The sequence below is a fragment of the Poeciliopsis prolifica genome, unplaced genomic scaffold, assembly GCF_027474105.1.
Source record: "Poeciliopsis prolifica strain line A6 unplaced genomic scaffold, Auburn_PproV2 SCAFFOLD103, whole genome shotgun sequence".
In the NCBI taxonomy this organism is placed as follows: domain Eukaryota; kingdom Metazoa; phylum Chordata; class Actinopteri; order Cyprinodontiformes; family Poeciliidae; genus Poeciliopsis; species Poeciliopsis prolifica.
The window spans coordinates 752,588-766,534 of NW_026562478.1; the positions used below are offsets into that span (position 1 = coordinate 752,588).

Below are 13,947 nucleotides of genomic sequence, written 5' to 3' on the forward strand. Positions count from 1 at the left end.
ACTATCACTTGCAGTCCTCAAACTCCAGTCCTCAAGGGCCGGAGTCCTGCAACGTTTAGATGTGCCGCTGCTGCACCACCTGAATAGAATAATGAAGTCATTCGCAAGGCTCTGGAGAACTGATCCACACAAGGAGTTAATTAAGCCATTTCATTCCAGTGTTTTGTACCTGTGGCACATCTAAAAACTGCAGGACACCGGACCTTGAGGACTGGAGTTTGACACCTGTGAACTAGAGCATAAATCAAGCAAACATTAAACCATGTAAAAAAAAAAATCACAAAATTATTTTTGCAATTTTTTACTTTTAAGCAAAGTAAAAAATGATTTAGTTGAAACATATACACACATACATAGTGCAGTATGTAACTTCATAATTCATTTATTATGACATAAGTTAAAAACTGCTGTTGACTGTCTAAAAAATGGTGGATGGCTTCCAGAGGATCATCAACATGAAACTGGGCCAATTTTGATTTCGAGGTACTCAGTAGGTTTAAACAAATTCTGTGAATAGTTTGAAATCTCTATTGATTATATGCTTTTATTATTATTCTCTGTTTTATTTAGTCTTTTATTATCCTATCATGCTGAAAATAAACAATAAACTAAACTAAATATTCTTCATTTGTCCATCACTCGAAAAAATGGCAGCGAGCAGTGAGGACATTATTGCCACCTACTGGTTGAACTGCTTCAATGCCGCCTTACTCCAAGTTACGCACAAGCAGGTGACGGATCAGATGACGGTCACGTGGCTCAGTCAGCTGATGCTAACTCTTAGCAGCACTCACGGTTCCCCAGCGGCAGCGACGGACTGACGGTCGGCCAGGATGCCTTTCTCCGAGCTGTATTTTAACGTCGATAACGGCTACCTGGAGGGCCTGGTCAGGGGCTTCAAAGCTGGAATACTGTCTCAGGGCGATTACTTAAACCTGGTTCAATGCGAGACTCTGGAAGGTGAGATAAAGAAGACCGAAGCTAACGGCTAAGAGCTAACATCAGCTGTCATAGCTACCTGTGAGGAAACTGAGGCTTATTACTGCAGACTTGCAACTTACAGAAACCAGCAGTTACTTATAATAGTCGATAAGCATCAAGCAATAATAATAATGTGTACTGAAAATGTTAAACGATTGGGGAACTTCCCGTTTGTCGATGCTAGTTAGCATCTCTATGCTAGCTGGCTAGTCAGTAAATATAGGAAATTGTTATGGAGATTATTGGGCTTTTTGGGGAAGTGAGGCAGCTTTTTTCTCCACTGCCATTACTGTGTTTTTGTTAAAAATCAAAATAAATCCCTGCTAAAGCTTCCATTCAGATATTCAGCTCTGATTCACAACATTACAGTTTCTAAAATAATTTCTTCGTTTTTATTCCTAACCACAGTAATTTATTAATTGAATTATATATGAACTAAATGATGGGGAATGGCTGCACCTTTATGCAATTATGTCGGTATGAATTAAAAATAAGATTGTGGATGCACTATGCACTTTTTCACTGCTAAATCAAAGCTCTGAAATTGCTAATTTTGCAAAATACTAATCATAAAAAGTCATAAAGGTGCTTTTTCATCCAGGAAGGATTCCCACTGGCCCCCAATCTGTTGCTAGCAAATTTAAAAATGAGGTCAAGCCAAATATTCTTAATATGTTTGGTATGACCCCTTTTATTTTTTAAATATTGCTGATTGTTTTTGGCAGATTTTATTTTCTCTCTTTTCAAGTCTGTTTTATTTTGAAACTACACCTCTATAGTGACAATTTGTAATTTTTGGTTGTCAAAAGCATAAACATTTATTTTTAAGCAACTTAAGCCTAAAATCTTCAACTTAAGAAAGCAGAAAGATAAAATTCATCATAAAATGTGTTGATAGAACTTCATAAAATGGAAAATACAATAAAATAGGACAAAAACCCCGGTATTGTAAAAGAATGTAGGATTTGGAAGAACTAGGATTAATATAGATAAGTCACATATCTAAAAATATCGAACATTATAATCTTTTTTCACATCAATTTTACAAGTAAAGAAGCTTGAAAAGTACTTGAGATTTTCCTGAATTCAGACCTTCTTAGATTTTTATTCAGACGACCTTATTAATTACCTAAATGTTTTCATATTTAGGTAATATGGAAGTATATGTTAACCTCCATATTCTGACTTTGTTCTCCCTGCAGACCTGAAGCTCCATCTGCAGAGCACCGACTACGGCAGCTTCCTCGCCAACGAGGCGTCTCCGCTCACCGTGTCGGTCATCGACGACAAGCTGAAGGAGAAGATGGTGGTGGAGTTTCGCCACATGAGGAACCAGTCGTACGAACCTCTGGCCAGTTTTATGGATTTCATCACGTAAGTGGAAATCCGCCATATTGAATCCGTTCCAAACAAAAAACTCTCGCTGTTTCCTGTTTCACATTGTAATCAATTTTCAAATTCAAAATGACTTTTTTAATCCCAAAGGGAAATTACGTGTTGTTCATTGAAATTAAATTTATTGATCAATTTAATTCACATTAAAGTTCTGTTTAAGGTAGATGATCTAAATACTCTATTGAAAAGCAATTTGTTTTGTGTTTAATTTAAACATACTTATACATTTAAAACACATAAAAATGAATGCAAATAATGATTACTTTAATTATTAATTATTGGGGTGATTAATTGGATAAAAGATTTGATACATTTTTCACTGAAGCTTCTTCATACAATTTTAGAAATACATTAAAAGATGTAAACAAACAATTCAATTCTTTTTAAATATGAAGAAAAATATTTTATTGGCTAAAATGCAGCCACACATTATTCCTTCAGTGAACGCATCATCATTTACATCAACATGTGAAAAGTACTTCCTGCTTGACTCAACATCAATACAATGTAGGGCTGATCTGTTGGGTTTTTTTAAATTACCAATTAATTATGTGATACAGACAAGAGATTTTTTTATCTTAATGCAAATTGTATATATCTATGTACAGCTTTGACTTAATCACTGCTCTAAGTGTTATTATGTCAGCAAATTAGTATTTTGTGCATCTAAGCTCCAGTTAACAATTCAATGATCACTAATTTACTTGGCAATGATTTTAGTAATCGATCGATCTGATTAATCGTTTGATTAAAGTCACATTGCTCGTGCTGTGCAGGTACAGCTACATGATTGATAACGTGATCCTGCTGATCACCGGCACGCTGCACCAGAGGGCCATCTCTGAGCTCGTCCCAAAGTGTCACCCGCTGGGCAGCTTTGAGCAGATGGAGGCGGTCAACATCGCGCAGACCCCCGCAGAGCTCTACAACGCCATCCTGGTGGACACGCCGCTGGGTACGTGAGGCGGCGTTAGCCCCTGACTGAAGGCAGGAACACAGACCGGTCTCATGTTGATGGATGTTGTTGTGTTTTTGTCCAGCTGCCTTTTTCCAGGATTGTATATCTGAGCAGGATTTGGATGAAATGAACATTGAAATCATCCGTAACACGCTGTACAAGGTAAATCCTCTTTATTTATTATGCATTGAAAACTTCAGCTGTGTGAATTGACAAAATGTAATTCCTGTGTTTATTTAGTTCCTAAAAGATGTTTGTGTGTTTTCAGGCTTATCTGGAGGCTTTCTATAAGTTCTGCTCTAATCTGGGAGGAACGACTGCAGACACCATGTGTCCGATTCTGGAGGTCAGCGTTCACTTTACAGAGTAATCCAGATATTTGTCATTTTGTGTGTTTGGTTTCACTTTTGATTTTTGTTCCCGTTTCTGCTGCAGTTTGAGGCTGACAGACGAGCTTTCATCATCACCATCAACTCCTTCGGCACAGAGCTGTCCAAAGAGGACCGAGCCAAGCTCTTCCCGCACTGCGGCAAGCTTTACCCAGAAGGCCTGGCGCAGCTGGCCAGAGCCGACGACTACGAGCAGGTCAAGGCGGTCGCTGATTATTATCCTGTAAGTCCAGAAACCTTCAATATGTCATCATCTGTTTGTTAAATTCATAATGAGATTCACCCTGTGGGTCTTTTTTTCCTTATCAAAACAAAATCAGCTCAATGTAGTCATATAAAAAAATTACTCAATTAAGCGTAAAAAAAGTAGAAAAAGGTTTACTCAAGTACTGAGTAACTGATGAAATTATCAATCATGTAATATTTCAACATGATATCATCAGATGCAACAAAACGTTAAGTGAAGTGGTAGTTTTGGTATTTAAAGGACCAAAATGACAATATTCATAAAAATAACAAGATCAGGCAAAATACACATTTTCCAAATCAGATTCTTTCAATAAAAAAACTTTGGAAACTTTAACAGAAACTGCAATGTGTTGAATTTTGGTTTAAACATGTTTTTCATTCAGTGGGTGAAAAATCCAGAAATTTCACAAAGAAATAGTAGAAATACTTTATAGTAAAATTACCTAAAGTACAACGTAGTAAAAATACTCTTAACATTTCTTCAAAGAAATGTACTTGAGTAAATGTATCTAGTTACTCTGTCTTTATTTTGTTTTGTTTTTTTCTTGAAAAATAAATAACCTAACAAAGATTAAGATGTGAATAAATTCAGTTAATTTAAATCATTACAAAAAAGAATTGGCAGTAAATATATTACAGAGCAGTTCCACCAGGGGGCGTTGCCTCACTCCACACACGTTTCCACCACACTTAAGTTTTTAAAATGTTTTTTTTTTAATACATCTACAGCAGTTCTTAATATTATTTTTTCCTCAGTGTTTCTCCTCGTCGCTGCTTTACTTTTCATCCATTGATTATCAGAATATCCCAGTAAAAAAGCCTCAGGTCTCCGTCTGACTGTGTCTGTTTCTGATTTTTTCCTCTTTTCAGGAATACAAGCTGCTGTTTGAAGGCGCTGGGAGCAACCCAGGAGATAAAACCCTGGAGGATCGCTTCTTTGAGCATGAGGTGAGTCACTTTTTCAGACACGTTATTCCTGGGTTTAACAGGAGCTGGCTCGACCCGAGAACTTCTTCCCTCTGAGTCACAGTCATGGGACACATTTCACCAGGAGAAGGTCATTAAAGGCTTTTCGCTCGTAAACACACTGTGATGTGCAGCTCGTTCATAAATCAACAAAATTACCTGCCAGGTGTATTATGCATAAACAGCAACACTTGATCTGAATCCAGAATGATAGGAATCAAATTTATCCAAAGTAATTTATATTTAACACAAGATTTTTATCTAAGTGGTCATAAATAAAATTACTCTTAATTGCAGAAATGTGTCCCTGTTTCTTTTTGTTGCTTGAACACCAGAAACGGTCACAGTTTCCAGTGATTACGTAGTGAATCCTATTGGTGGAAGAAGGTCGTATTATTTAGAGCGGTTGATATTTAACTCTATATTTTGTTGCATCGGTTCTGAGATCGACATTATTTTTCTGTTTCTTAGCTTCACGTTATGTGGCATCATAAGTTTATGCAACTTTGTGTCAAAGAGACACAATAAGAAGAGTGATGTAAGCGTTGTTTTTGACGTCTGACACGTTTTAAGATGAAAATCTGTCTTTGCTGTAAGCGAGAAAGAAACTTAGCCTTCTTTCAGCCAGCTGAGCAGCAGTGCACACGATATCCTAATAAAACGGAAGAAAACTCGAGTCACTCTGCAGTTTTTTGTGGGAATGTGTTGAAAGAATTTCAAATCTTAAACATTACATTAATCTTAGTGTATTTCAGACCTAAACTTGACATTCCAGTTTAGGTTTTTCCAACTGCATTTGAAGGTTTCGCACTGATAACTGGTTCAAACATCTTTGACTCATTTAGTTTAGTCTAGTCAAATCCTGATGACCTGAATCGTCTCAGCATCTGGTTCTGATGGTTTGTGTTTCCAGTGTTTTTGTTTTGAAGATGTAAAATATTTACAGTCTTGAATACAATCACAGCTCTGCAATATTTGTTCTGCTGTCGCCGAGACGTTGACCTGCGATGCTTTAGAACCAAATGTTTACAGGCTTTGGTCCAGGTAGTCCTTTATTGTGTTGAAAACAAGAAAAAAAAATCTGCATCTGATGAAACAGAGACTCTTGTTTCCCTTCATTCTGGACAAAAACACTGAAAATGGACCCAGACTTGCAGTGTTTACCTGGATTCAGAGGAAATGCTCCAATATCTGCATTATTATTCTCACAACATGGCTTTTGATTCAAAGTGAAAGACAGTAAAAGTCTGAAAAATAATTCTAACCAAATCTGCTATAAAATTTGATATTTGATGTAAAACAGAGGAAAACTTTTTTATTTCGGTGTCAAAATTCAGAATAAACCGCAAATCTGAGCATTCTGCAGCATAAATAGCTTGTTATTACATGTTATTTATGGTTTTAGCTGGAGGTTTTTCTTTTTGGTTGTGTTTTATTTTGTGTATTTAAAACGAAAGTCAAATGTTTATTATTCTCTGAGACAGTAAACTTTTATTATTATACCATGATTATGAATTTTGTTGTCGTGGAAGGCCGACTGTTGCAGTACAATAAATTTTTGTTGTTTTTCACGGGAAGTTTTTATTTTCTTGTTGTTTGTTTCGTGCAGGTGAAGCTGAACAAGCTGGCTTTCCTCAACCAGTTCCACTTCAGCGTCTTCTACGCCTACGTCAAGCTGAAAGAGCAGGAGTGCAGGAACATCGTGTGGATCGCAGAGTGCATCGCCCAGCGGCACCGCGCCAAAATCGACAACTACATCCCAATATTCTGAGCGCTCAGCTCCACGTTGCGCCCGTTTCGCCTGGTCTCAGTAAAACCCGGATCCAGAATTGGCTCCCGATACGTTCGTCTAGATGTAGGTTGGTTTTCCATATGGTGCATTTTCTGCTCTGCACTGAAAAACCACAAACATTTACTAAGTAATTTAGTCCAGTTTCTGGTGCAACTATCTCAGTTCACTTAAAATAAAACCAAACTAACTGAAAATCACCTTTTTAGTAAGATATAGAAACTTGTTTTCAATAAATAAATAATTCCTTAATATTGATGAAAAAGTTTTAGTTCCACTGGCAGATAAATAAAATTTTAAGTTGGAAAAATTGTTTTATTTCCTGTGAAATAAATAATCTTCCAATGGAACAGTATTGTCTCATCAGTATTAGTAAATTATTGATTTTGAACAAGTCTCTAGGTCTTGTAGTTAGGTTGGAGTTAGTTTTCTTACTTTAATAAGATATTTGCTCCAGAAACTGGATTAAATTGCTTGCTGAGGTTTAGTGTTTTTCAGTGCGAAGGAATCAGCCGAGGCGCTTTGCTTCTGTTTTGAACCCATTTGACTTTCAAACACCTTTGTGTGATTGTCTAAACTTTTCCCAGCTCGTTGTCCTCCCTTCCTTCCACCGCTTGCATAAACTCCAGACCAGATTTGCAATTTATTAAAACCAGGATGTAGTTGGCACGCATCAACTTTTGATTTTCCTTATTCCAGAAATCTGAGATCCTGTCCAGCAGAAAACGTTCCTCTGCTCAGTCCGGAGCTCAGAGCTCGTATTTATTTCTGTTCTGGTGTTTGTCTGCATGTCTGGTTGTTTGTCTTTTCCCAACAAAATGACGAGTAAAAGGAATAAATCTCATTATTATTGTTAAATATTAAAATAAGAGCTGAGCTGTCACGTTTCTGTACATGAACAAAGTGAATGCTTGTGGTTAAATGGAAAACATTTAAACTATAAAAGATATATAGATATTTAAAGGTGATTATATGGTTTTCTGTCCTCATGCTGTATAAAATTTGATTTCTTAATGTTTGTATCTGTTGTTGTGAAATGTGTATTATTAATGTGAGTAATAAACAGTCTGAAGAAAATGATCTTTTTTCATTCATTCACATTTCATCAGCAAATTAAAAATGAAAGCATATTCTGGCAAAGTGTTTACAGTAACAATTGTTCTGTATTATACTGTCCAAAAATAAAAACAAATTTTTCTAATATTTCCCTCCCAGCCAGTGATATTAATCAGCAGCTGTTTCCAGTTTTTCTCTGCATCATTAACTGATTCAGCGTTTTTCAAACTGAAGTTAAATCTAACTGAATCCATAAACTCAAATGCTATTAATCTGAGAAATATTTTAGAAAAAACAAGAATTTTCTGAGCTCCAAAAGTCAAAACTGCAAGAAAAATTTTTTTAGATGAATCTCCAGAAATTTTTGTATAAAGCACCAAAAGTTGACTGATATTAAACTTTCAGATTTTTTACTAACAAGCACATTTCTGACTCCACAAATTTCCTTTATTTAATTTGTAGGAAATTTCTCAGATAATTTTAGGGTTTATTCCCAAAATGTTTCACTTTTCAAGTTCAGAAATGTCCAAGTCTTTTCTAGAAATTTATAAGATTAATCTCAATCTTTTTTCAGATTTTTTTCTTGCAAGTTTCCAAGTTTTCCATCTCAGACATTTCATTAGTTTTTTTTCTAGAAAATGTCTGAAATTAAAGTTTTTTTTGCTTGAAATTTACTCTTTTTTCCTTTCTGCTCCGGCTCCAATGCGCCATCATAGAGGAGAAAACGTTGATAAAGACCAAAGCAAAACTTAAGAGACTGTAGATCTAGAGACTCAGCTTGGAGGCTTAACTTGAATAAATGAGCTATTACTTAAAAATTGTACAATTTACATTGATAATGATGTGGTAAATGTTACACTGTTTGATACTTTACGTGACCCATTATACTGGTTTATCCTTGAGTAATTTTAAAACATGTTTATGAAAAATTTCTGGAAATTGTTCATTCAGACCAGGAACGTTAAACAAAATGATTTGGTTTTTGAATTCAGGGAATTTTCTTCAAATTTGTCAATAAATTAAAATAAACTCAAATCTTGTTTCAGTAAACGCTGTTAAATTCTCCTCATGGGTTTTTCAATGGAAAAATAAACTTTCATTTGACTTTTGCTACAACTAAAACACACAAACCAAAAGCTTTTCACTCAAACTAGATCACAAATTAAATAAATGTGATATAAAACAGCCATCCTCAGGTGGAACCGTCCGTTCCGGACCGGCTGCTCTCTGTTAGGCCTGATTGACTCCAATCAGGTGGTTCTGCTCCAGCTGCTGAATCAACAGTCTGCAGTTTCCTCCTCTTCATCAGGGAGGAAGAACCATCTGCAGAAGTCCGAGCATGACGTTCCAGCTGAAAACCGGAGGCCGGTTCTGTGGCCTGCACTGCTGTGTGGGTCTGACCGACTGGGACATGGACAAAGAGCTCAAATTGGCAACAACCACTGACCAAAACTGTAACGGTGAACATTTTTATGATTGTTTTAATAAACTGCAGCTGCCATGAAACGGTGCAGATGAATATGTGATTGTTTGTGCAACGCAGAGAGGAATTCAGTGAGAATTTGGAGCTTGATTTATCTTTTCTTGTGTGTAAAATGTAATTTATCCATGTGTGTGTCAGTGAGGTTTATCTACTCTGACAGAAGACAAAGTGAATGATCAATATTTGGCCCAGAGACCTTCTGCAAGGACCTCCAGAAGAAAAGATGAGTTCATCTGGTACGACAAGACATCAGGTGAGTTCACACAGAGAGACTCTTTATCCATTTGTCTGTTATGAATCTGAAGTAAAATAGGCTCAGAACAGAAGATTCATGTTGGGTTTCAGCTTCTGCACCACCAGCTATAAAAAATGTATCTTTTGTTTGGACATCATTTTTGCCTCTGATGAACGTTGCAGATTTTTTAAATCCGATGTGTTGATCTTTTTTCTCCCCATCAGACACATTTGTGAAACCCAACCTGTGGCTGTTGGTGAATCCCAACATCGCCTGTCCGGTCCAGTACGTGCAGGCGGATGCTGACCTCCAGCCGGAACCGGGTCGTGCCGACCAGCTGCTCCAGCTGGAGCCCGGGGACATGGAGGGTCCGTCCACATCCGATCTGCAAACGTGTCCCCGTCAGGAGGAACCGCAGCTTCCTGCTTGCTCCACAGCGACAGACACTGTAACAAACTCTCACATCACTCTGAGAGAATCTCTAAAAACAAAATGAACAGAGGTTAAAGCATTTATTTTAACATTTATCAAACACATAGATGCAGGAATTCTTCATGCATGAAGAATTAAAGATTACTCATCTAAGTCCTGCACTGCAAAAACACAAAATCTTACCAAGTATTTCTGCTCTACTTTATAGTGGAAATATCTATAAGAAAACTTTAACTTTTCAGCAAGATGTAGGAGCTTGTTTAAAATAAATAATCCCTTGATATTGATGAAAATGTATTGGTGCCACTGGGTAATCGTTTCACCTATAACTGGAATATTTTCATCAATGTTGAGGAATTATTTCCTTAAAATAAGTTTATATTTCTTGCTGGAAAGCCAACTGTAACTTATATCGATTTAATTTAAGGTTCATCAAGTTTCACCTAAAACTAGACAAAAATACTTGGTAAAATTTTGCTTTTGCAACGTAGTGGCAAATATCAACTCTTTAACATGCCATGTTCATAATTTTACTTCATTCATGGTGGAATTTAATCCAAAGTGGATTTACATTTTCAGAAAATCTATATTTAATTTATACTTGCATGTGGTTTTTTTTTCCCCCTCTTGCAAGAGTCACAAAGTCAAATTTCTTAGGCAATCTGCAGAATTTTTGTGTGATAAAGCTGGAGCATTGGTTTACTTTTTTTTTTTTTTCTGCAAAAAGTGTAATTTCAGGCTGGAAATAAAAACAAAGTATAAGAAGAAAAATAGAAGAACTGTGCAAATTATAGCTCTGCATTAACATGAAGCATGAAGCAAGTCCAAAAGCTCCAGCACTCAAAAGTTTCTCTGGCAAGTTTCAAACGTTTGAACAAACCTGCAGCTGTCTGGTTTAAAGTTTGATGTTTTTCTTGTTTTTCCTGCCTGATTGGAGCAGGAAATCAAATCCATTCTCTGCTTCAAGCTGCATTTTCTCTCATGAATAAAATTTAAGTGGAACAATACGCTGTCAGAGTGCATACAACTGAAACGTATTAATTGGCAAAATAAATTATTCCACTAAAGTGTCATTAAGAAGCTTGTTTTTAATTAAGTAAATGCTTATAAATGCATCTTTATTCTGCTCTATTGCTGTAAAACAGATTTAATCAAATAGCAGGATTATATCTGAATGTCTCCTGCAGATCAAAAGGATCTTAGATGTTTATTTGAGACACAATGATGAGTTTTAATGTGGATTTCTGTTTTATTTTTCTCATCTTTGACTCTCGGATAAAGAAACAAGAAGGTTCCAGCAAACCGGTCCGGTCCAGACGGAAGGCGAAGATCATAAAAGTTGTGGTGAGGAAGAACAGCAGCTTTTATTTTATTTTATTTAAACCACAAAGATGAATCATGACTCAGCAATTTTTTTAAATTATTTGTCCAGTGGACAAACTTATTCACCTCTAATTTTAATTGCTTTTCTTTTTTTTTATGGAAACTCCACAAATGCAAAATAGTTTTTTGACGTTCGTGGAATATTGCCAAAGTTTTGTGCAAATTTCTAATGGAAACGCTGCTGCTGATAGAAGTGGAAATTTTAGCTACATTGTATTTTCTACAATGGCTTATTGGAGAAAATTTTTACCACTAATTAAAAAAAATAAAAATTCTTAAGTTTTCTAGAATGAAAAAAACCTTGGAAAGCCAAAAAAATTCTAATTTTTCAATTTTTGAAACTCCAATTTTGAGATCATTCTAGAAAATTTCAGATTAATTTCTTCTAGCAGAATTTGTATTTTCTATTTACACTTTCACATTGTATCTATGCTTTTATTTTTATTAAACTTTCACAAAGTCTTAGAAATCACTTTAGAATCGTCATGAACCAGTCGATCCTGACCAACCTGTGAAATTTCAGACCAGCCACTATTTTCTGAAGACCCTGAGGAACATGAATGGGATTCGAACGTCGTTCTGTGAATGTAAAGTTTGGTGTCTCTGGTTCTGTCCTCCCGTCTCTCAGGACCTGCAGTCCCTGAAGCCGGGGTGCTGGCCTCGTCCGCCGGTGAATTACTGCGTCCTCGTTGCTCTGGCGCTCAAGAGCAGCCAAACGGGGAGCCTCAAAGTCCAGCAGATTTACAACTTCACCAGGTCAGAACCAAAGAGCTGATGGTTGCAGACACACTGGTTCCCTTTAAAAGTAAAAGAGCTTCTTCCACACTTTGAATGGAGAAGGTTCTTCTCTTTTGAATGGGAGTTTTTATCTTTTAGAATGAGGGAGAAATGGACACCAGAATGGAGAAAATGAAGCCACTTCTATACTAACTGATCAGGCGTCAGCCTCTGTCTAGAATCTTTGAAATGTGCTGGAAAACGTTTCCGGTTTGCACTGTGGTTCATCTTCAGTTCACCGTTTCCTCTGCTCTTCCAGAGAGCACTTCCCCTTCTTTCAGACGGCTCCGGACGGCTGGAAGAACACGATCCGCCACAACCTGTGCTTCAGCAGCAGCTTCCGTAAAACCTGCAACCAGCTCTGCAAAGAGGGGAAGAGGAAGTCGTGCTTCTGGCACCTGACGCTGGACGGCCACCGCCGGCTGCAGGACGAGCTCCACACGCTGACCGGCGAAACCCTGAAGATGCTGGAGAGGAGCATGTCCAACCCAGGTCAGCACATAAAGTCCTCATTCTGGAAAAATCTGATTCTCATTGTCTCTGAATTTCTAGCTGACCTGGCAGAACTCGCTTGTGAGAAATAACTGCTTTTCTTTTTGCATTTCAGGTGTAATATGGAGTTTACTTGAAACGTAATTCCTGCAGGTTTCAATCCACTTAAAACAATGCATAATAAAATATGCATATCATTCAGTTGTGTTGTCTATAAATGTGGTCTTTTTTTATTTATTTATACAAAGTAAAAACGGCTTTTTGCTTACATCTCTATCCGTTCATCTATCAACTCCTCAAGTAATCTCACTGCGTTTTGTTGCCGTTTTTCAAAAAGATTTCAACTTAATTCAAGCTACAAATTTTGTTGAGATAAAATGATAATTTGCTGACATGTTTTCCAGAAAGATGGTAGAAAATACTTCATATCTGCTCCTTTGAAAATTGAGATCTGACTTCTATGTTTGTCGTTTTATACTGAGCTTAGGGGTTCCTCTGGGATGTGTGCTCAGTCCTTTTGCATTTACCTGACCGGCGGCGCAGTCCCACATAAATCAGCGGTTTGGAATTACAGAGAAGTTCCAGAAAGTTTCTCATTGAATCTTATTCTCACCCACCTGACATCCTGCAGGAGGCGGAAGCAGGAAATCTTGATGCTGCAGCGATTTTCACATGCAGACTGTTTGAAGGGAAGGAAGCATTTCTGTGATGAGGCGATCGAACTCTGCGTTCAATGTTTGCTCTTTGGTCATCTGGAGGAAATCTTTGCTCCACCGAGTGCTAATGAATTCATGCAGGTGCTTGAAATCCTTAAATGCTTGAATTTCAAATGGAGGTTTTCAAGGTTTGGAAACTGCTTGATATTCAACCAGCAAACTGCTATAAAATGCAATTCAACATTTGATTAAACCCTAAATTTGAAAAATAAATATTGAAAATTGATTTTTTTACATTTTTATTAAATTACCATTCTGTTTTCAAGTGTGGGAAACATTTCAATAACATTAGTAATAAATATATAGTGAATTGAAACTTTTTGTGGTTCAATTATATTTTTATCTCCACAGTGAAAAATTTGAAAATGCTTCAATTTTACTGTTATTGTCCCAAATAACTAGACTGATGTGTTGCATTATATTAAGTGACATGCTGAGAGATTTAACATTTCTATGAATAAGAAAATCATATTTATAACTTCAAATTTTAAGTTTGGTCTAAGTCTTAACAGATGCTCAGGATGTCACTACTTTATAATATTTATAATTTTAATAAAATCCCTTTTTTTAAACTTTTCATTACAAGTTAGAATTTAGAAGCCAGAAACATTGAACTTGTCCCATTTTGATCTGAGTCAAACTCAGT

At 36.5% G+C, this 13,947-nt stretch overlaps 2 protein-coding genes across 2 annotated transcripts; both read left to right on the forward strand.

Moving 5' to 3' along the window:
* Positions 1 to 750: 750 nt before the first annotated feature.
* On the forward strand, positions 751 to 7,807 carry atp6v0d1 (ATPase H+ transporting V0 subunit d1). Its single transcript, XM_055023612.1, has 8 exons — positions 751 to 960; positions 2,184 to 2,355; positions 3,153 to 3,331; positions 3,417 to 3,496; positions 3,603 to 3,680; positions 3,770 to 3,946; positions 4,843 to 4,920; positions 6,548 to 7,807. The coding sequence occupies exons 1-8, from the start codon at positions 834 to 836 to the stop codon at positions 6,707 to 6,709; spliced, it is 1,053 nt and encodes a 350-aa protein (XP_054879587.1). The 5' UTR covers positions 751 to 833; the 3' UTR covers positions 6,710 to 7,807.
* A 1,315-nt stretch (positions 7,808 to 9,122) lies between these two features.
* On the forward strand, positions 9,123 to 12,757 carry foxr1 (forkhead box R1). Its single transcript, XM_055023604.1, has 7 exons — positions 9,123 to 9,243; positions 9,427 to 9,519; positions 9,726 to 9,949; positions 11,215 to 11,277; positions 11,945 to 12,072; positions 12,353 to 12,585; positions 12,701 to 12,757. The coding sequence occupies exons 1-7, from the start codon at positions 9,123 to 9,125 to the stop codon at positions 12,727 to 12,729; spliced, it is 891 nt and encodes a 296-aa protein (XP_054879579.1). The 3' UTR covers positions 12,730 to 12,757.
* Positions 12,758 to 13,947: the final 1,190 nt, after the last annotated feature.